The sequence below is a fragment of the Agelaius phoeniceus genome, chromosome 3 (genome assembly GCF_051311805.1).
Source record: "Agelaius phoeniceus isolate bAgePho1 chromosome 3, bAgePho1.hap1, whole genome shotgun sequence".
In the NCBI taxonomy this organism is placed as follows: domain Eukaryota; kingdom Metazoa; phylum Chordata; class Aves; order Passeriformes; family Icteridae; genus Agelaius; species Agelaius phoeniceus.
In genome coordinates, this window is record NC_135267.1 from 44,142,165 (window position 1) to 44,165,092 (window position 22,928).

At 43.7% G+C, this 22,928-nt stretch overlaps 1 protein-coding gene across 2 annotated transcripts in view; it reads left to right on the forward strand.

Moving 5' to 3' along the window:
* Positions 1–22,928, forward strand: part of KLHL29 (kelch like family member 29) — a 389,609-nt gene that overhangs the window by 360,932 nt on the left and 5,749 nt on the right. For both annotated transcript variants that reach the window (XM_077175124.1, XM_054630052.2), the window contains 2 exons: positions 6,473–6,666; positions 14,744–14,888. In XM_077175124.1, coding sequence (XP_077031239.1) covers positions 6,473–6,666; positions 14,744–14,888 — 339 coding nt within the window. The remainder of the gene's footprint in view (positions 1–6,472; positions 6,667–14,743; positions 14,889–22,928) is intronic.

A 22,928-nucleotide genomic window follows, 5' to 3' on the forward strand; every position in this document is an offset into this window, starting at 1 on the left:
GTCAGAAATGAAGGTGAGGGAAGGCTGACTCTCCTAGCAGTGCTGAACAAAGTCAGGCCTTTTCACACAAAAGCACTTCCCATTTGGACAAGGCAGGGTTCAGGAATTTAAATTGCTGTACCTATTTTTGCAAGTGGTGAGGATTTCTGAATTTGGATTGCAGCTTTAGGAAAAAAACCCCACTAAAATACAAATTAAAATTACTTTTAATTGCTGAGTTGGCTGCTGTGTTACAAGCAGTGAATGCCCACTTTTTGTTTCTGCTTTTCTTCCCTCTCCTCTAGAGCTACAAGAAACCAACTTTCTTCTACCATATTTCTGTGTGGATTGCACATTCCTCTTTCAAATACTGTGTTGGTTTGGATGGGACAGTGTGATACAATCTCTCAGTAAGGGGTAAACCTCTCTGTCATTTCAGCAGGTCATAAAAAAGCACTAAATTAAAATAATGTGGCATGGTCATATATATGCTCCATGTCAAGTGATGCCAAAAATTACATTTACCTCTATCACTCCTACCCTCACTGTGGAATTGCAGACACACACTCCTGGGTTTTGGGGTAGTTTTTCACCTTCTAGGAGGCCTCTGAGATTATAGCCCTGTTATGCCCCAAGATGGAGGTGCAGGGGCTTATCCAGGCCTGACCCTGCAGTCCTGGGCTGTACCACCAGTGTGAAGGGCAAGGCACTGAACATCCTCCCTCGCTGGACCATTTACCACCTCCCCTGGTGCACATGCAGCTTATCTTTCCCAACCACATTTTGCTTTCTGCTTGCTCAGTCAGCCCAAGCGTGACCATGCCCAGCTTTGGCCAGGTTCTGACGTGTGTCTGCTGGCATAGAGAAGGGCATGTCTCCAGTCCAAAGTGACTTACCCTGACCTCACCAGTGAGCAGACCCAGGGGATGATGTCTACAGGGTGTCTTACCACAGTGGGTCTTTGAAGACAGAGAACATAGCATTTTCTCCCAGTTTCTTTCTTGTTCTCCACCTGTTTTTCATGGAATTCTTGTAATATTTGATCCTAAATGGTTAAAATCTTACAGATATGGTTTTTACAGCATCTTATTTTTAAAAGCAAATGTCAGGCCACCTTAGCTATACATGATGCCACATGCCTGCACTTGATACATCTGCTGCACCATTACAAAGCATTAAAGCAAGTAAGGACCAGTGGACTCATAATGATTAATGGCATCAGCTCCTGTGTCCCTCTCTCCATGCTTTCAGTTGTGTCATTGATGCTGAAGGGTGCAGCTTCCCCCAGAAATTCTGGTGCCACTTCAAACAGCGGGTGTTTTCCCATCAAATTCAACAGGGCTGAGATTCTTTACCCTTTATCTGCCATTTGTCTGTAAGGAGGCAGCAAAAATTCCATCTCGATGGATAATATGGGACTATCAATCACAAACAGATGAATAGAAGTCATTCGTTACTCATCTTAAAATAATATGCATGTGCCAGAGGGGCTGAGTTATAAGTCCATTTTTGTGGCTGTGCATGGGTATATGTTCAGGGAAAGTTATGTTTTTGCAATGAGTGTTTAGGGAAATAACAGCGTGGCTGCAGTTCTCCATCAAGCCCCTCTGGCAAGGTTCTGTGTGACAGGAAGCAAGTCATTAGGTGTTAGGCGAGAAGGTATTACACTTTCTGTCTTCTTCTGAGATATGAGTTGAGTTGGGAGCTGGTGAAATGAAGTGGATCCACGAACTAGGTCTTTGGATAATGGATGGGCCCTGTAATATATGCAATTTGAGAGCCGAGAAGGCTGTGTATGCTGACAAGACAATGTATGTGACTGGAAGTGTGGAAATGTGGGTGCTTTGTGGTTATTATATGTTTGAAGGACAGAAGAAGATGAATCCGCTTGACCTGACAGCACTTTTGCAATAAGGTTGTCTAAAATTGGGAGATTACTTTTGTTGGCAGTGCATATGTTGAAGACAGCCTAAAAAAAAATCCATGTAAAGAATAAGCTTTATACATTTTAAAAACTGCTTCAGAACTTCTTGTTTTACTGAGATATGATCATGTAGGAATTAGGTGTTCTCCCCAAGGAGGGTGGACATTTCTTCACCAGGATTGCCATGCACTGGAACAGGCTGCACAAGGGAGCATTGGAGTCACCATCCCTGGAGGTATTTAGAAGTCATGTAGATGTGGTGCTGATGGACATGGCTTAGTGGTGGGCTTGGCAGTGCTGGGTTAGTGGTTGGACTTGATGATTTTAAAAGATCTTATGTAGATGAAAGAAAATTAAATATATTGCCTTGTCTTAGGATAGTTTCTTAAGCCTGTCAGAAGAAAAGAAAAAAGGCAAAAAATAGTAATCCATTACTGTGATTTTAAAGATGTGAATTATCTGAAGAGCAGTTCAATAAGACACTGTACTGCTTTAGTTTAAATAGAAGCTTTCTTGCAAACATAATTAAATAATGCTTAAATAGCTGAAGGATTTCCTGCAGACTGACAGAAATGGTCAGTGTGTAAGCAGCTGACCATGATGTAAGGATCTTATAATGTGAATAAATGAAGATACACATACGGCTGTTTAACCTAGGAGGAGAGAAATTAAGAGACTGAGGAGGAAAAAAAATACTGTTTTCAGGTACTGAAGAGATCAAAAGTCAAGAAGGCAGTGAAGCGAGTGGCACAGCTTGAAATGAAAGGTTTGCTGCTGGTAATACTGAGGTGGTAGGGAAAGAGCAAGGAAGGAGGAGGCGAATGAAATGAATGAAGGACAGGGAAGATCAGTCCCACAGATTAAAAAATCCTAAGAGTGAAGAGTTGTGGAAACCAGAAAGGTTTTATTTCTGCATGTGCTCTCTTCAGGCCTGAGCTGTATTTTCTGCTGGGTTCAGATCATTTGTGGTATCATGGGTATATCAATTATACATATACATACATATATACATTATATATACAGATAATGTGCATATACACATATGTAAAAGATCTAAAAATATATAAGGTATGTGTGAATAATACATAAATCAGCAGGTAGTGAGTGCACAAGGGTCAGATGAGATCCTTGTGCCCAGTGCAAGTGACACATGAATGACATGTGGGGACACGTGTCCTGCAGGGCGGGGGACCATCAGGTTGCTGGGGCAGAGGAGGAGTGTGAGGGCACTCCACAGTGTAAAACCACACAGGAGTCCATAGCATGCAAGGACTGCAGACCAGGAGTCAGCCATGGGAAAGGAGATGTCTTTGAAGATTCAAGTTCAGCAAATTGGATGGGCTCAGTAGGCCCACGGCCAAGGACAAGCGTGGACGCACCAGGAGGGAGCAGTGGAGGAGAGGGAAGAAAAACCTTGGCTTGGCTTGAAGCCAGCTCGCATTATGTCTCCATCTACAGCTTCAAACAGGGGATTCGAATGCAAAGCTTGACTAATGGAAAGAGATCAAAGTGATTATTCTTTAAATCAGTTTCCTCCCTGCTGGCCCTTGAGCAGGGCTGATGTGACAGGCAGCCAGGAGCCCCACGAGCTCCAGTGGCCATGGTGTGATCACAGTGCCAGGGATGACACAACAGATGGAAAAGCCCTAGGGCAGGGAGGTAAAGCAGGTGTCAGTATTTTCTGTCCTGGGAGGTTACAAAGGTTCACCTTCATTCATTTTTAAACCAATTTAGTTAATCTGGTGCAAATCCCTGTGTGAACACATTAAGAGCTGACTTGAGATTGACCAAAATGATGGAAACCTGCCTTGCAGAGACTTAAGGAGCTTAGACTACTTAGTTTATCCCATAGAAGGTAAAGAGTTGACTTTATTATTTCCTGCACGTCCATATGTGAAAGAGAGAGATTTGATAAGCAGACAGCTTTATAATCCAACAGGGAAAAAGAAACAAACTTTCTGGTGGGTGGAAGCTGAAGCAAAACAGACTAGAAATCAAGTCTACCCATTTTGCAAGGATGGAGTGAACTGGAGGAATAAATTCCCAGGGGATGAAGGGACTTGGTGAACAGCTGTCAGGAAGCCTTGAAGGCATCAATTTCTCCACTTCAGCCTCAGGACTAGGGTAGACACTCAAGACACTGAGCAGCCCATGTAAAACCCACATTAGCTGGCCATGTTAGGTAAACAAGGACTTGCTTCCACCTGCTTTATGGTTCACTGATTTTTTAAACCAAATGACCTTCAAGAAAAGAGTGGGGGTTTAAGCTTCACCACATGCACCTGTATCCAGTAGATTTTCAGCCTTTGGGTTTCAGCAGATAAAGTGGAACTCGTCATTTTTGGTTTTTCAGTGGCAGGTGAAGGACAGTAGGGGAAAGAAAGATCAACTCTGTCATCGCAGAGCATAAACAGAGAGCAGTGGAAGTGGGTTAAAAATGGGGTCTGTGGGACCTGAGGCAAGGACATTCATCCAGAAAAAAAGATGATTGTTTTTGTAATTTGAACCTTTCTCTAAAGTTCCCATGCTTGCAGGCCTCAGCCACACCCAGCCCCTAGGATATGTGAAGGATATAACCCCTTCTTCCCAAAAACATTTTGGGACACCCAGAAAGTCATTGCCAAGAATCTCCTTGTCTTGGGAGCTGAAGTGTGCCAGGTACTTGTGCCAGCAACAGGGAAGGGACTTGGCTGCTCACCACCCCCATCTCAGACCACTTTGACTGCCCACAAATGTTCCTGGTGCTAAATCAGAGTAGATGGTGTGAGACAAAATGTATCAGTTGACAGGTGGAATTGTCTTAAAGGAGGAACAAGAGAAAGAACACTACTAGGTCAGTTCTCAGCTCTGTTGTTTTTCCCATTCTATACCCAATTATAGCCAATTTTTTTAACGAGACATCAAGAATTAAATTACCAATTACTGCACTAGCTGAGTAAGCAAAGTATGTCCCAAAAGCAATGTGTGAAACTTTATATTATGTGAGATTCTTTTGCATATCTGCTCGGGTGGATGTGAGTCTTGCTCCCTCTGAGTGCTGTGAGTGAATGCAGGAGATGCAGCATTGTGGTGCTTTCCTGGAGGAGCTGCTTGTACAGTCAAAATGCATTTGCAGGTTTAGGTTTGGTACAAGAATCAGCCCAGCAAAGGTGTGTCACTGTGAATGCTCCCAGCACCATGTTGTTTAATCTTGTTACATTTCTTCCCTTTGATCACTTGTTGTAGATGAATTTAATTTCTCTGTAACTAATTTAGAGCATCATACAAGGCAGTTCTCCATGCTCATTATAAGGGACTTTCCTAATTTTTTTTTTTAGTTAAAATTTGCCTCCCTCTTGCTTTTGCTTCAGTTTTATGAGTGTGTTAATTACTTTCAGTTATATTACTTGGAAACTCATTAGTGCATTTTTATTAAGCACATTATTTTTTGCTGTTTATGCCATTTTTATCATTCCTCCCTTTTATTTTCCCTAAGTTTGAGCAGTGAAAATTTGAGGGACATGTTACATGGGGAGAATTCCCTTGTTGCCAAATCATATTTTGCAGATGGGTTCATGTTCTTCAATTCATTTCATGTTTGCATATTGCATATCACTGTCTTTAAGAGCAAAAGCCCTGAATGGGTGGTGAGGGCTTCTGTTCTGGCAGTCAACAATTCTGAAAAATCACTATGCAGGAAACTCCTGTTTGACTGCATCTGTCATTACATGGAAATACAGAAACCTAAAAATCACATTATTCTCCACTGTCTCCAAGACTCATTTCAGCACAGCTATTTGGATCCCTGCCCCATTATCTTTAAAAAAAAGGGATGCCTGTACTTGTGATGTTGTCTAAAATGAATCGTCATCCATGGATTGTTAACTGTACATCCCTTATGGTCAATGGCTTAATTAAATCAGATACTGATGACCTTAAAACTAATTTAGCACTTTCATGCATACTCTTTTCTGTTTGATTCACGTCAAATACAAATGCAATGGTAAAATCTTACTCCAGCATTAACAGCTGCAGCATCCTGAAATGAGGCACAGTAGCTTGGTTTGCACACTGAAAATTAAATGGAAGCAACTTATTCTGGCACAAAATGAGAGTTGCTGGTCAGTTAACTGGAGTAAAAGGAGCCATCATGTTGCATTATGTTGCAGGTGAGATGTGTTCCACAAGCTGAACAACTGAAGTATATTAACAGTGGCCTGCCCACAGTCACTATTGGATATCTCCGCACTGATTAGCAAGAATAATCTCATTGTATACTCATTAAAAGAAATTAATCAGCGGAAGACATCTCAACAAAGATGTCCCAAGTTTCTGCACCTTGGACTGTAATGTGATTTGAGAGGCATATACAGAAAAAAGAACCAGCTTTATCTGGGCTTCTATCCATGTTTTAAAACCTTAGAGAAAAGCATTCATTACACCGTTTAACAAGTGGCTGAATTTGCAAGATGTTAAAAAAAATACATTTCCACCTCTGCTTTCCTTCTGCTTGCCAAGCCACCTTTCTTTGCATGTCTGTGCTGCCCAGTGCTGCTCAGCTCAGCTCACTGCTCCTGCTGTCATCCCCAGGTACGACACCATCACCAACCAGTGGGAGACCATCGCCCCCCTGCCCAAGGCCGTGCACTCGGCCGCGGCCACCGTGTGCGGGGGCAAGATCTACGTCTTCGGAGGGGTCAACGAGGCCGGCCGAGCCGCGGGGGTCCTGCAGTCCTACATCCCTCAGACCAACTCCTGGAGCTTCATAGAGTCCCCAATGATTGGTAAGTGTGTGTGTTGGCACAGCAGATCTCTGTGCTACAGGTGTCTGAATGCCTTGTTGTGGGGTGGGAGGGGACATCCCTGTAACATATGGGCAGGAATGCATGGATACTGTACCAGAGAAGCAATTATCTGGATTTCCGCTGAAGGCAATTGTCACTCATTAATACACACTAGTTACCAAAGAGCAGCGATGAGTTCAAAGCAGAGGAGACAAGAAATCAGTTAACTAGCTATGAACAATTAGCCATTTTAGATTTAAAAAATCTCCAAGCGCAGTGAAACTTCATGCTGGCATCCTGTGTTGTCCCATGTGGGCTCACAGCACTGCTTAAGTAGTGGATTATCACTCATGGGTTTGTTAAAATGCTGCCTGTCCTGTGGGAAGTGACAGGCATTCTGAACTGGGACTTATCAGTGGTGTCCACAGGCATATGTGCTTCAGAGGCTGACAGCTTCAAGATGTAGTTTATTAAAACTGTGTTTATTAGTTTATGAAGCCCTTGAGCTCACCAAACATAAAGAGCAAGATGAGAAACCAGGTTTTCCAGTGTACCAGCCAATGTCAGAGGTGGTGACTTCCTTCCAAAATCAGAATAGCACTCGGAAGTTTGCAACTTACTTGCTTTCTGTGGCGATTTGCACCCTGAGTGTTTAGGCTGCTTTTGGCAATGAAGTTTAGCACTCAGCCAGGCAAGGATGCTCCTGCAGGCGACAGCTGACCTGGGTCATCTGCTCTGCACTGGGCTCTACCAGCCTTCGGTCTGGCTGCACCCAAGGGGCCAAAGAAACAACTCACACAGAGTTATTGCAGAGAAGCTGCTTTCAGAGTGGTTTGCCTTCACCTCCTAGTTCAGAGAATCATACAGTGGTTTGGGACCTTTAAAGGTCACGTAACCCAAGCAATAACCAAGGACATGTTCACTAATTCAGTTTGCTGAGAGACCTGTCCAACATGACCTTGAAGTTTCCAGGGATGGGCAACCTGTCTGGGCCACCTGTTTCAGTGTTTCTCCATTTGTGTTGAAACTGTGACTTCATCTTTAAAAAAATTACTGAGCCTTAGACCAATAGGAGTAGCAAGTAAGTAATCATAGAAGGATAGCTGTAAGGTATTCAGGTAAGTCCTAAGCAAAATCAGAAACTTAGAATAAGCTGCTTTTTCCTTTGCAGCTTGTTACAATGATTCCAACCCTTTTGCTGGGGGTCCAGGTAGATCAGGACAGGAGGAGCTGGCGCTCAGTGGCCAGAGCCTCCCTTGCCCAGACAGCGCAGCCGCTGCCAGTCCCACGTGCTGTGTGACACACGCAGGATGCAGCATGAGGCACCCAACAGGAGGGTGTTAGCCAGCCAAAGGCACATCTGTGTAAGACAGCAGCACAAGCAACCCTACTGCCCAGCTTTTTCCATCACATGGCTACAGCTATTGCTGCTCCTTTAATTAAAAAAAAAAAAAAAAAGCAAAAATGAATGCTTTATGTAGAGTCATATTCCTCTTCCTTACCGTAATAGTACAAGTGCCACAGGAGCTAAGGAATCATCCCCTGGGCTTGTTAGAGTCTAGCAAGTATCAACACCATGTGTGCTTAAAAAAAAATCATCTTAACCATCCAGAGTTGGGTTCATCACCCATTGTTCTAATTGAGTTGTACTGTAATTTCTTAATAGTACAAAAATACATTAAAGATACTCGTGAAGTTAAAAGATGGTATTTATGTTTCCTTGGGGTAAGCAAAGTTCATTAGTTAAGCTGAAGGCATAAAATAAATGATAAAACAAGGAGTTCTTTGTTGGGTAATGTATAAGGTCAATTTACTTGCAAATAACTTAAAATAACACAAAGTCTGAAAAATGGCACCACCATGGTGAATGTCTGGGAATGTGAACTGGTGTAATGCCTGATCTTCCCTACAAGGCAGCGGGAATTTTGGAAATATATGTTAATTTCTCCAGCTCTACAGAAACTATAGTGTCACCAGTATTTTTAAAGTATCCCCCCAAGAAGTAGATGCAATGCCAGGTACAGTACAGACTAAAGGAAAGAGGAAGTAGAAGGAGCCTTTTGCAAAATGGAGCTGGGATCAATCCTGACATGATCACTGCCAGGATGCCTCTGACAGTATCAGAGCCTTTTTGTGTTGATTTGTGAGTTCCTAGGGTGTACCTCTGAGCTAAGGCAACTGAGATGTCTGATGGTGAGTTATTACAAAGTCACCCCAAAGATCAGTGAAACCTGTTTGACCTCAAATAGGACAACAGTTTATTTAAAAATGCCTCAAGCATGCTCAGATATGCAACAGTAGCTGCAGGTATTGAAAGCAGCCAAGGTCTGTGGAGATTTTTAGACCAGTAGCACCTGTCTCAGTTCACTGTGGTATTTTACGATAGTGAGTTGAATGTGGTGTGGCACACATTTGAACCCAAAAGGTCCATCTTTGTCAAAGCATCACATGCCAGCCTAACCCAAGGCAGCACTGGTATCAACCATGGCTCGTGTTTTGTCCAGTCTGAGTGGACGTGAAGCAGGCTGGACACTGACATCCTGCCTGTGCAGAGATGCAGACTGGGGACTGATAGCAAATCCATGCAGCTCAGCCCTTGCTCTTCTGCCTGGAATTCTAGGAATAAGCAGTGAATTCACTCCCAGTTCCCATTTATTCTTTATGCTTCAGCTGTCAGGAGGTGTTGGGATGTGGATGCCTGTGAGCAGTAGATATGAACCCAGGCTCACTGACACACTGCATGCAGATGCTGTGGAAACCTTTGGGCAAGTGTTGGTCACACACATCCACATTTGGGGAGGAGAAGGCCTTCCTCAATGGCCCATCCTCTGCCCTGTGTCAGTCCTTCCCACCTTGGAGTGGGCATATGTTCCTGCAGCAGTGCAGCCCACAGCTGGATGTCACAGGGAGCCTCACAGGGCTTTCACACTGCATGTTTGTAGTAAACCACGTTGCACATCCCCTTCTCATGTTTTTAGGTGTGAAAACAAAAGTCCTACATGAGTAAATGAACCAGGGCTATGTACTTGCAGCATCTGCCTTTCCATTTCTGGACAAGATGTCCTATATAGCTGTACTAAAAATATATTCCATGCCCAGCTTCCTGAGCTTTGTCTTATTTAACAAGATGGCCACGGACATGCTGAAGTCAGGGATTCTAAGTAAGCCTAATTACTTGGTCACTGCCTTTTAGTTCACATTGTGCCTTCGTGTCAGGGCACTAAATTATACCTTTTTTTGATACTCTGAACAGTCAGTGTGGAATCAAAAGTTTTTATTAACGTTTTTGGATAGTAAGAAAACAGTATTTAATTACCATGCTTATTACATTTTTAAATCTGGTGAGAACCAGAGAACAGAGATCTAAGATCTGTGGGTATTTCTGGTTTCTAATCCCAGTACCTAGTTCTTCACCATACAATTTACTCCTGCAGTATGTCAGATGTCCCACCAAAGTGGGACAATCACAGACCAAGAATGCAAGACCTCTCTAGAAAACAGCACTAGAAGCATCTTCACATTTTTACTGCACCATTCCATGGCTTATTTTGGCTAAAATGAATAATAATAATAGTAGTAATTTATTTTTTGACTTTACAAGAAAAATCAGATATATGTCTTGGCACTCTCCCAAGGCCAATAGTTTGGTATTTTTGCAGGGGAATATGGCTGGCTTTCACCTGAAAGTCCCACAGCAATGAGTGTTTCATCTCATCCTTCAGTGTGTTTTTCTTTCCGTGGCCAGTTCTTAGTGTTTTTCAACCTACTAAGCTTGAATTTCTTTATCACCCATTTCTCCTCTGTACATGCCATGTGCTCCCTTCAGAATGACTTTTTCCACTCCTCACTGTTTCTCTACCTATTCTCTGCTCTTTGCCCTGAAAAATCAGTATTTTGTGTTGCTGTTTATTCAATGTCCTCTTCACTCCTACCTCTCCTTCATCTCCATGGCTGTTCTTTTTGCAACACTCTGAAGGTCACCAACATGGTGCCCATAAATTTGATGCTAAAGCTGCCTGTCCTGTGGTGGCAGGTGGAGCCTCCTGCTTTTGCATGGTACATGCCCACCACACATACACAAAATGTGGTGTTTGCAAGTGAGGACACTCCGCTGTGGGGTCTCCAAGAAGGGTTTGCTCAAGGGTCAATGGGGAATCCATAGGGCTGGCAGCCACTTGTGTATCTGGAAGAGATCAGCTCCCAGGAGAGCTCTGAGCCTGCAGGGTGACATCCAAGCCCTTACTGATCATGCAGCAGCTTCACCTGGGCCTCACGAGCTGTGTTCAGGATGAGATCACAGTCTCCTGGTTATCCTGTGGCTGTGCCATTCTTGAGTTTGTCTGCAGGGTGTTCAAGGAGGAGAAGAGGCTCTTACTATTAAAAGCAGGCATAGTTTGTATTAACCAAACTCCTTTCTCTAATCTGCTCCATCAAGTGCATCAACCTCCCCAGTGGGCACCCACAGCTGCCAGGAGACAATTTGGTTGGAGTTCTGCCTGGACTGGTGGCCCTCCTGCATTTCCTCCTCCCAATAAAAATGTTTAACCAGCTTGGTTATAATAACCTTTTTCTGTATGAAGTGCTGCTGTCATTCACTGCAGTGCCCCTTCAGTCTCTGACCAAGTGCACTACTGGGAGGCAGTGGAAGATCTTTGAGCAATCACAGAAGGGAAAACAGGACTGTGCTGCTTGGACATGTAATGTAGGGAGAGATGTGAGAGCCACAGACTCATCCCAAGGACAGCCTGTCCTCCTTAAGTGAGGAGCACAGCAGCAGCAGGTTAAATCATCAGCCCCACACAAAGGACACCTCTGGCTCAAGGATTGTCATGGAGAGCACACTCCTTCCTCCAATGGCCTGTCACAGAATAGAACAACTGGCTAATCTTCCTGTAGCAACAGAAAAGGAGAAGGATGTTACCATGTTATCCACTTGGAGAGAAGATTACCTTTCACCTATTATTTAATTTACATTTATTCTGCCTTCTAATCTCAAGTGTGTTTGCTGACCTGGACAAATCCCATTTAAGATTTTCCAGCCTGAAATGGATTACTATATCAAACAGCCTCAACACTTATACTTTGGAGAGGAAAGGAGGCTGCTTCTCTGTTTCCATGCTTTCTCTCCCCTCTTCTCCTTTTCTCCAGCAGCCTTTTGAAATACCCAGTGGTCCCACTGTATCCCACAGAAGCCTCTGGCACATAGAAGCTCCTCTCCAGCTTGCTGCACGTTGGCCAAAAAGCCCAACCAGAACATGCTTTTGCAAAACTAAGCTCCCCAGCAGCTACCTTGCACTGGGACCATGTTAAGGACTTCAAACAGTGACAGAAACTGGAGTCTCCTGAGAGTTTGCATGAGCATACCAAGCCCTGAAAAAGACACCACCACAGGAGGAGTGTGGGTTGCACCTGGGATGAAGTAAGGTTAAAGATTGAAGGTGGTCATTCACACCGAAGTATCAGGAATGATGACTTCAGGTTTCCAAAATCCTGGTATCCGTGAACAATTTCTGTCACCAGGGTAACCAAAAAAAAAAACAAAACCCCAAAACTGCTTCCTCTCTACCTGTTTGTTGAGGGGTTGTCCCTCATCTCCTCATCTCTTTTTGCTGTATCTTCATCAGTAACTAGAGACTTTTCTGTGAACAGCTCCCTTCCTGAAAGAAACAGCAAAGATTTTTCTGTTTCTGTGTCTCAGACTTACTTGATAACCAATTTATGAAATTAGAGCAAAAGACAAAAGCAGTAAAAAGACAACAGATAGGAGATGTATTGAAAAATTGATGAGTATCAAACACAATTGCCTCTTTAAAAAGGAAGAAAAAGAATATCAGACTGTCTGCCTATTCAAAAAGGAAAAAAAAAAAGTCACTATAAAAATACCCAAGGGGTTTCCCTCTCATTCTTTAACAAAAAGAAATGTGAAGTCAGTGATTCAGTCCCCTGAGAAGTCACTGTTTCTGCCGTGAGGGAGCCCCAAATAATTTCCCTGTGAGATTTGGGAGCTGAGGGGATTTTTTTAATGTGCAAGAGTTTAATTCTCCTTCAAAATAGTGCTAGTCAGAGGAAAAAAAACCACCCAGGAAGATGTGATAATTAAATATGGAAAATTTCTGGTGAGTGTCTTAAGTGGAAAAAATGTCACATATGCAAGTCTGATTTGGAAAGGGATGCGAGCCGGGTTGTTGGGATAGATAAGCCTTTCTGATGAATTACAGTGGCTTAGTGGCACAGTGAAGAAACTGAATACTCCTTGTTCTATTTTCTGGATGAATTAGTTTCTTGCCATCTGTTCCCAAGGATCAGTGACATTTTCCTAATACAGCCATGGTTTTTTGACATATGCCTGTAGATACTCGGCGTAGTAGGAGCTCAACTTTAACCCATCACACGGGTTCTGTCTGTTTCCCTGCTGGGTGCTTCACCCCTGTAGGTCCCCCTGGGCATGTGCCACTGTGGGGTGGGATGAACTGAGCCACACCACCCCATGGCCATGCTGGGACAGAAGCAGACAGCACAAAACCATTCTTTCATTTTACCAGCTGAATCTGCAGTTAAGGAGATACCTCTCTTCTGGAGATGTTCATCAGCTTTTGCTTAACTCCTGTCAAATTAAACGTCTATTAAATATTTAATGGAATAAGGTAGTTTTACAAGAACCTCAGGGTTACAATACACCATGCAAGAGGTAAGCAAATCCCAAAATAAAGCTGCTGGATCTGGTTTAAGCCCATCCTTTTCTGTGTTCCTAAAAGGACACAATCATAATGCTGTAGCTTTGGGAGGAACATATAAACCCCTTTGGTGTTATGTAGAGGCTGCTATCAGAGATGTAAGAGCACAGTAAAGGTGGTATCTCACCTCCTCTCCAGCTTCTGCCTGCAAGTCCCCTTGGGAGGAGGCTGCAGGGGCTGAAACCAGCAGGATTGTGTCCTGTCTGATTCCTTGTTGGAGATGCAGGGGGATCAACCTTCCCTGAGCACATGAAAATGCAGATTTTGGAAAAGCTTTAATTTATATATAACTACAAATGGAGAATTTTTATGTGTCCCCCAACCCCAGGATGGCCTCCCAGGAAACATGCCCTTCACACCCCAAAGGGCTAAGCCACCTGCCTCTGGTTGTGAGGCTTATTTTAACTCAAAGAATGTATTTTCCCATCTTTTGTTCCCAGGCACTACTGACTGGTTCCACAGAAATGTTGATTAAAAAAACTGTATCTCATCAAGACAGACATCATCATGAGAAATTTCAGCCCAACTGGCTCATATTTAATAATGTGCATATGGCGTGCTAGCAGCATAAGGGACAAGCCAACTAATTAGATTAGAATTATTTTATTCAATAATTTATGATTAGTTTTACTAATATTTCTAATAATGCCACAGCTAACAAGAATTTTAAAGTGTCCTCAGAAAATCTGATTGAACTTGACACAGGATGAGAGATTTGCTTAATTTCAAACTCCAACCTCACACAGTTTGTTGCTAAATTACAGGACTGCTTGGAGATACACACACATCTGAAAATAAAAATGCAGGTGAATTTATGAGACAGATAAAGGTGAAAAAGAAATCAGGTTGCAGAAAATCTTCTGGAAATGCATGGGTGACATTCCCACAAGCAAAAGCTACTTTAAAAGAGTATCAACTATTGGATATTATTAAGGGGGTCTCTGTGCTATGGGTTTCTGCTATACTTAGCTGCTGCACAGGCATGAGAAGCACCTGAACTAAAATTTGCAGCAATTCAAAATTCTGAAAAAATCTGACATCTTAATTTTGTAACTGTGGAACTTTCTTGGTGACTCCATTAGGCTTCAGGAAAGGATAATTGTTCTTTACCAGTTTAGAGGGAGGCACATACTGGGGGATGAAGAAGTGATGAACTTTAAAAGTGCCTTTGAGAACTTGGAGAGAGGAGAACAAAACCAGGAAAGGTTTCCTCATTTTTCTTTCCCTAGCCTTGGAGGTTTAGAGGAACGTGACTTATCTATAAATAAGGGGAATGTATAAATAAAAAAACAGTCTCCAAACCTGAGCCTAAAACTGATCTCAGTGTTGCTTTCCATTGACAGATAACAAATATGCTCCTGCAGTCACTCTCAATGGGTTCATCTTTATTCTTGGAGGAGCTTATGCACGAGCAACCACCATCTATGACCCAGAGAAAGGCAATATTAAAGCAGGTCCCAACATGAACCACTCCAGGCAGTTCTGCAGGTGAGAAAAAACATTAAAATGGAATTACCGATGCCTTAACATTTTCTGTTGATAAATAAGCTACTACAAGTGAAGGGGAGAGGGGAAGGGAGGTGTGAACTATTTGGGGTTTTTCCTCATCTCTTTTCTGTACGTTCTCAGGCACACAGCATTTCCCAAAGTGTACATTCAGCAGTCTGTTATGGTTCACGTGTCTCCTCGTGTTCAGGCATGATGGATCATGGGGTGGGATGTGAGTTGGGCTCCTCTAGTGATTACAGGAATGCTGTTCTCAGTTTGCCATGTGCAACTAGAGGATGATTAATACCCTCTGTAGGAGAGACCACCATAATGTGGAATGTTTTTGCTAACCAGCTAAAAGATCCTTGAAAGAAAAAGAATCCTGAGTAAGCACTACACATGAGTATTAATTACTATTATTTATTAGGTGCCTGTGATTGCTTTTCGGGCTCCTTTCCCTGATTGTGGTCTCAAGTTGAACAAATTTCACCAATTGCCTGACAAAAATAAAACTTGGCAGCCATTGCAGGTACTGGCAGCACTTAAAGACCTTTTAAATAGTTTTACATGGCTGCTACTGAAAGACGGGCTTGTTCTGCACCGTTCACAGCCAGCCCTTCCTAGAGCAGATTCCCAGGCTGGGGAAGGGCTGAGCTGCTGGTTTCTCTGGAAAAGCCACAGCTGGGCTCTAGACACTGCCACAGGCATCAGGTGAGGGTTTGTCATCCATGTCTGAAGCACCCTGAGGCACTGAGCCAGGCACTGTCCTGGCAAAGCACTGGCTGGGGTGGGAGGAAGAGCAGCAATGGGCAGCAGCAGGGCCCACAGCAGACCCACTTCTTCCAGATATGCAGCCAACTGCACCTTGCTCCAGGAGTGTCCCTGGCCCCCATCCTACTGTTGGAAAACACCTCCATGTTTTAACTTGGATTTAGCCTTTCACTTCAATGCACATGAGAAAATGCCTTTTAAGAAATCATGCTGAGTTTTTCTCTTTTTGCTGTTTTTGTTCTCATTTTCACCTTTTTCCCTTCCTTTTATTAATTTAAGGGGCGCCCTCTCTTGGCTGTTGGAGCAGATATTGCTGTAAGCAGAGGGGTCAGAGCACCAGCTCTGTCCCAAGCCAGCTCCATCCCAGTGGCTGCTGCCCTGTTCCCCTTCTCTAAGGAGACATCCTCCCAGTCCCTCTACTCTAGCAGGAGGCAAAGCAGGATGAGTAGTGCAGTGCTCAGGCAGCATAGAATGATATTTTTCTCCTGAAAACTAGAAATAACGGGCACAATACCATACAATATTAGAGCCCTAAGCTGTAAAATGAAACATGAGGGATTTGGACATTTGATACATTCCTGCATTTTCCCATCCATCATAGAGAGGGATGAGCTGCTCTTTGAACATCTTGGGTTTGTAAAAAGTGACAAGAATCTGTTAAATATACAAGAGAAATTGCATGGCTCATTTCAACTGTTGGCTGAACACCTCACCTGAAAACTTGCCAGGGTTTCTGACATGAAGGGATGCTTTGCTCTGCACCCTACAGTACAGAACGACCAAGGAAAGTGAACCAGTGACCTAAATATTCCCTAGTGCTTAGGCTCCATAATAATGGGCTTTGTTTAAGTAGAATTTGCCACCCATCCATAAAAAGTAACTTCAAACTTTTAAATGACATTTTTTCTAATGCCTAAAGCAACGGTGGTCAGGAAACCTACAATTATAGTGGAATGGTCACCAAAAAAAAATACATACAATTGGAAGCAAAAAAAGCACCATTTCAAAGATTCTTGAATGCACTGGGAAACAGTCAAGGAAAAATATTTCAGCCTAAAGACATGTAAAGCTTGTGACAAAACCTAAATAAATCGGTGTGTGTGGAAATAGGGAAGATGGGTGATCAGCAGTAACAAATAGGTTTAAAACCTGCTGCTACAAGAGGCTGAGGGAACCAGTGCTGAGGGCTGATGGGGGTAAAAAGAAAGGCACTTAAAAATTTTGGGGACAAAATTTGTAATTTGAATCAGTTATAAAACCACTGCTGATGAGACTGATGAGGTAGCAAAGTAAAATACAGACCAATTGGTAGGTGTTTCTCATCTGTATTTGGAAGGATACAAGGAGGTTTGGTTCTGTGTTCTGCTGTGAGGGACCAAAAGCAGTTACTGTTGGCAGCCAGGAAAGATGGGAACTCTGAAATTTTATTCTCAGATCCAGCAATGCCTGTCTTAGACACAGGTGTCTTTAGAGACTTCATTGAGAAGCTGATTGAACCGCTAATGTTGATTTTTAATAACTTTTCAAGTTGAGGATGGATCAGGGCACTGCCAGAGTGTTTCTGTACTGTGAAAAGGTGAAAAGGAGAATTTCAGTGCAGCAATTAATTTTGCAAAGTGCCAGCATCAAGGTAAGTGGTCTCACTTAGCCTCATGTTGGTCCTCTGCAAAATACCAGAGTGGTTAATTTGGGATTTCATCAACAAATAACTAGATGCTAATAAAATAATGAAGATCAATCAATGCACTTTTCTGGAAAATGAAGCTTGTTAAACCACCCTGTTATCACAGACTCATTTAGATTTGAAAAGACCTCGAAGGTCCTCAAATCCAGCCGTGAACCTGACACTGCCAAGTCCACCAGAGGTGTTGGGAAGCGTGGTTCTTTCTTAGCCAACATGCCTGGCTGCTAAAGACAACTGTGATGCTGTAATATACTGCAATTTCTCCAAGGTATTTGGCTGGCATTAGATGGAATTAACAAGGCACATGGTAGAGAGATTAAATCTGCCTCACTGACAGATCTCAAAATGTAGTTGTTAATGAGAAGGTATCATTCAGCAAGGCCACTGGCAGCAAGCATTTCTTCTTCTCCAATGCTATTTAATACATCTATCAACAATCCAGGTAATAGAAAATCTCTCCTGATAAGGCTGCAGGGGGCTTAACACTTAATGGGTACAAAATATTACAGAAGGAGCTATTTTATCAGTTCCCTGAATATCTCTGTTGAACTGTCTCAAGCCAGCAGTGGTATTTTAAATACAAAGTAAGACACAGAGCAAGCACACTCATAGCAGCCCTGCTCCCTTAGAAAGCCAGGCTCTCAGAGGAGGACATAAACGAGATCACTCAGAGCAGCACAACATGAGCTCACATCACAGTGCTCTGGATAAAAGGTCAGTGCAATATTGGGGATATAAAACATGTCCCAACACCAAAATGAAAACAAGCTGGATCTGGGTAGAGCGAGTGCTGCTGTATACAGTGCTGGGAGATGAGTGCAGGTCCTGGGTCCCGCATCAAAATGTGGAAATACCAGCAGAAGTTCAAAGGGAAGCTGCCAAAATGACCCCAGATTGCAAATCAGACCTTTGACATGAAACTCAAGGAGTTTATCAAAGAAAGGCTGAGAGGTGATTTGATCACTGGGAGCAAATGGAGAAGCTTTCAGTCTCGCAGACAAAGGTGTAGCAGGTCACAAGGGCTGGAAAGTCAAGTTACGCATCTCGTAAGTGAAGCACTTTTCCAACAGCAAGGATAATTAAACAGAGAAGCAGCAAGGGAAGGGTTGAACTCACCTACACTCACTGTTTTTAAGAGGAGATTAGATATGTTTCCAGGAGAGATGCTGCCTGGGGAAATGTCCATGGCCTGCGTATACACAAGCTCAGATTAACTAAGCACAGAGGTCCCTTCTGACCTTAGCCTGTGAATCTATAAATTCCTCATTCCACTCATTAGCATGGATCACAAAAAGCATGGTTTAAAAGCAGCAACATAAACAACTTAAAAATTAACTGCATGCTATTGATCTCCTCTCACCAGGAATCACTCAATACTGAATTTGCTGGGGAAAATCTTGACCGCATCACTTTTATTTTTATCTGCTTTGTTTCTACATGTTAGTGATGAGGGAGCATGATAGCCTCAAGCAGAGGGAAAAGAAATGTGTGTGACATTCCCTGCCTGTGAAAAATTAAAGGTCCATTCAAATGGTTTTAATATCAAGTTAAATTACTTTTAATGAAAAATGAAAAATAAATGGTTCGGTCTCCAGCTCACAATCAACAGAAGAGCAAATTGAGGATCATTTTCAGATTAAGCCCAGCCTGATGGAAGTCAATAAGAAATTCATGCTGATGTAGAATTAACCCTTTGAAAGATGGTGCTAAATGGAGCTATAACAGGCCTGAAGCATTTTAAAATTCACTGAGAGCTTGAACACCTTCCACACAACAGGTGAAGGAAATATTTGACACTTCCCAAACATCAGGCAAGTGTGAGCTTTTTGCCACACACCCTTTCAGTTTGGCAGCCCCTGTTTATTTGCAGGATCTTGAGATGGTGGACAGCAGCCAACAGGAATGAAAAGCCAGGATGAGATGATGACACCTCACTCTGCCAGACACCTCCCTCCAAAAAGACTTGCAGATATCCCTCCCCTTCAGCGTGGCTTTGCAGGTGGGAGTTCTCCCTTCCTGCAGTGCCCTTCAAGGGTTTATTTTTCCACAAGTGAAAAGAATACCAAATGCATTCCTGTGCATGATTAAAAATTCCATATTCTGCTTGCTTAGAATGCAGGCAGCGTGCAAACAGGTTTGTGCTACAGAGAGCCTCCACGGGGCAACAGCAGCAGCATGGTGGTGCCAGCAGTAATTCCAGAGAAGCTAATTTAGTACCAGCAATTCCCAACAGACACCAGAAAAGCATTTTCTTCCTCCTCCTCTGACTGCTAACCAGTAAGATTTATTAGATGGTTCTGCTGAATGGAAATCTTTAATAAAACTTTGACTCAGGCTGAACAGCACAAAACCAGGGTCAGTGTGGGGATTATTTTACACATACACACACCCCCCCACCCCCACCTTTTCTTTTCAAGTAAGGACTTGTTTTTGAGCAGCCAAGCAGGGTGCTTCCTGAAATGATGTGCCAGGCATTGCTGACCTACAGCACCAGCTACAGCCTCCCCAGGCTGGCTCCTTTCTGCCTTGCAAAGCTCATGGCAACTCCAGGCAGTGGAAGGGATTGGAGCACAGCTCGTTTGGATGGATATTCCCAGGTGCAACTATTATGGAACTATTATGGAACATTCCTCAATGGCCATGGGATTCCCAAACCTACAGGCAGGAAGGTTGGTGTGTTCAGCCAGCAGCATTTGCAGCTGGAGCTGTTTGTAGTCCAGAAGGGAAAACCAAAACCTTCCAGCCTATCTGGAAGGAGACATAGGTCTGGGGCTCTGCTCCACAGACAGCAGTGAGAACTGCTGCACCAGACTAACTTACCAGGCAGTAATTTCTGTAGGAGCTGATGACATGAAGGATTGTGGTGGGCATTAAAGCATAACTGATACAGACAGAGCACTCAGGCCATTACTGATGTGCTGTGGGCTGTGGAGTAAAACACTGCTGGATTTCAGCAACAAGCAACAGTGCCACGTGATGGCTTTGGATCATTAGCAAGGGAAAGTGCTTGTGGAGTAGGGGAGAATATAACTGGAGCTTGGCCAGAACACCCACACTAATAATCCTGCTCCAGGAAGGGGTATGATATCCTCCTAATTGACCATGACTAATCTGGACCCTCATTTATCCATCTCATTGTGAAGATGACACTTCTGGCAGTGTGACACGGCCACCCGAGCTCGAGCCCTGTGCCACACAACACCCTGGCTGCCACCACTGGGGGCTGTCAGCACTGCCACCAAGCAGGGACAGCCACCAAGCTGCAGACAGTGCCTTGGCTCCCTGACTGCCACCACCCACAGACACAGGGCCAGCAACGCCTTTTGCTCCAATGCCTCAAACCCCCGTGCAGGTGTCTCAGAAAGGTCCCAGGTTTAACAGAAAACTTAAGGGGCACTTGCAGCTCTGCCTGCCACTGCCCAGAGCCACACCCTGCAGGGGCTGGGACCCTGGAGGCTTCCTGGTCCTAACACCAGCTCCATCCAGTTGATGAGCATCCTGGAATTACAGAATATCCTCAGTTGGAAGGGATGCACAAGGATCATCAAGTCCAGCTCCTGTCCCTGCACAAAAATCCCATCAGCATCATTCAGTTCCACCTCCAGTAAAGCCCTCCTGAAGTCTTAGGTCAGGAAGGAAATTCATCCACTAATAAATGGGATCTTTTTTTTTTCCCTTCTTTTAAGCAGATCCTGTGTCGACCTAACTGATAATACTCAATAATGTTCATGGAACTGCTTGAAATAAATGTGTGCTTCTGCATGCATAGCCAGAAATGAGGAGGGAGAAAACATTGTTTGAGGCCTCAGTAGATACTAAGCTGCAGGCAGTCAAAACAATACACTAATTCAGCCATTTCAAATCTTTTGCAATCCTGAGAGTTAAAAGACAGAATTTTTAACAATTATGTGTTAACATTTCCTGATGAGGCTGATGTGATATTTAGGACTGAGCAGGAAAAATTTTAAAGTAATAAAATTACCATTTCTTGTAATCCCACTGCTTGATGATATGTCCAGCATCTCATTGGAAGAAATAAGTGCTGGAGCAAGAGCACCCAGGCATTCAACTCTCAAACACAGAGAAAAAAAGACAATGATCCTCTGCTTCCAAATCTTACTGCCCATCAGGAGACTTCCATCTTCTCACTCTACTCAGCTCTTGTCAGGCAGCACACAGTTAAAAAAAGACACAGAAAGACTGGAGAGGGTCCAGAGGAGGGTTGTGGGGATGTTCAAAGGACTAGAGGGCCTGCCTGATGAGGGAAGACTGAAAGTCTTTTCTCCCTGGAAAGAGATGGCTCAGGGGACCCTCACAGAGTATTCCAGCGCTAAAAGAGCAGCCACAAGAAGGATGGAAGCTCTCTATTGACAAGGAGCCACAGGGAGAAGACAATGGGGTAAGAGGTAAAAGCTGCACAAACAGAGGCTTCATCATGATGCAAGAATTCCTTACAGTGAGGTCAGTCATTCACTGGAACAACCTCCCCAGGGATGTGGTGGAGTCCCCATCACCAAAGGTTTTCAGGATGTGATTGGACAGGATGCAAGAAAATCTCATCTGGTGCCCCTTTCCCACAAAGGTTGGAGCAGATGATCTTTCAAGGTCCCTTCCTGCCTGGGCTGTTCTTGGATTTTTTGGTTCAGTGATTCAGTTTGTCCATCAAGAGAGCTGTCAGAGAGGGACTTTCTCTGCCATTTGATCAGCCTGGGCAAGGACTGAAAGGTGGATAGGCAGGGAAGAGATGTAAAGGGTGTTTAGATTACCCAAGCACACCAGTCAGGTCCTCACCAGCCCTTGGCACACCTCAGCCTCATTGGGATTTTCCTGGGAGTGTGATCCAGAGCTTCATGGAGGTCAGCAGATGGATCAGACCACCCATGGCAGTGTCAGGGGACAGTCACAGCATGATCCTCTGACACTGAGCATTGCTTGGGAAATGAAGGATGCCCAGGCACCTCAGGAGAATCAGTCACAGGGCAGGAGAAGCCTCTCTAGTGAACAGCAGTAATTACCTGCAGAGTAGAAAGCTGGGTCATTCATTAGCCTGCATGGTAATAATTTGCTGTAACTCATATTTTTGGAAGGAGTGGCTGAAGTGATCTGGGTTTGGATGCCCATTACCTTCTCCCCAGGCATCCTGCTGGAGAGGAGGAGGTCTGGCTGCTCCCCAGCCAGGGAAGTCACTGCCCCAAAGCCATCAGGGTTTGTGTCCCTGCAGCAAGGCTCTCTGGCACAGAGCTTCCTTCCTTCCTTCCCAGGCTCTGACAGCCTGTAATCATTTTATCTCTCTGGATTAATGGCACCAAGCAATAAACTCGCATCCTAATTATTGTAATTATTTCTTTCTTTGTCTGTCAGCCTTGGTAACGATGTTTTTACAGCTGATGGGATGGAGGGGAGGGGAGAAACGAAATATTGTCACAGTAAAGAAGAAAGAGCAATGAGCATACTCCTTTCCATTCACTTTTCTTAAGGTTTTAGAGCCCACTTGAGTTTTCTGTTCTCTCAGGTCCCAGAAATTAGCAGTGATTGTCCTAATGCTACAAAGTAGCAGCAATTTAGGATTAAATTCCTAATTATCT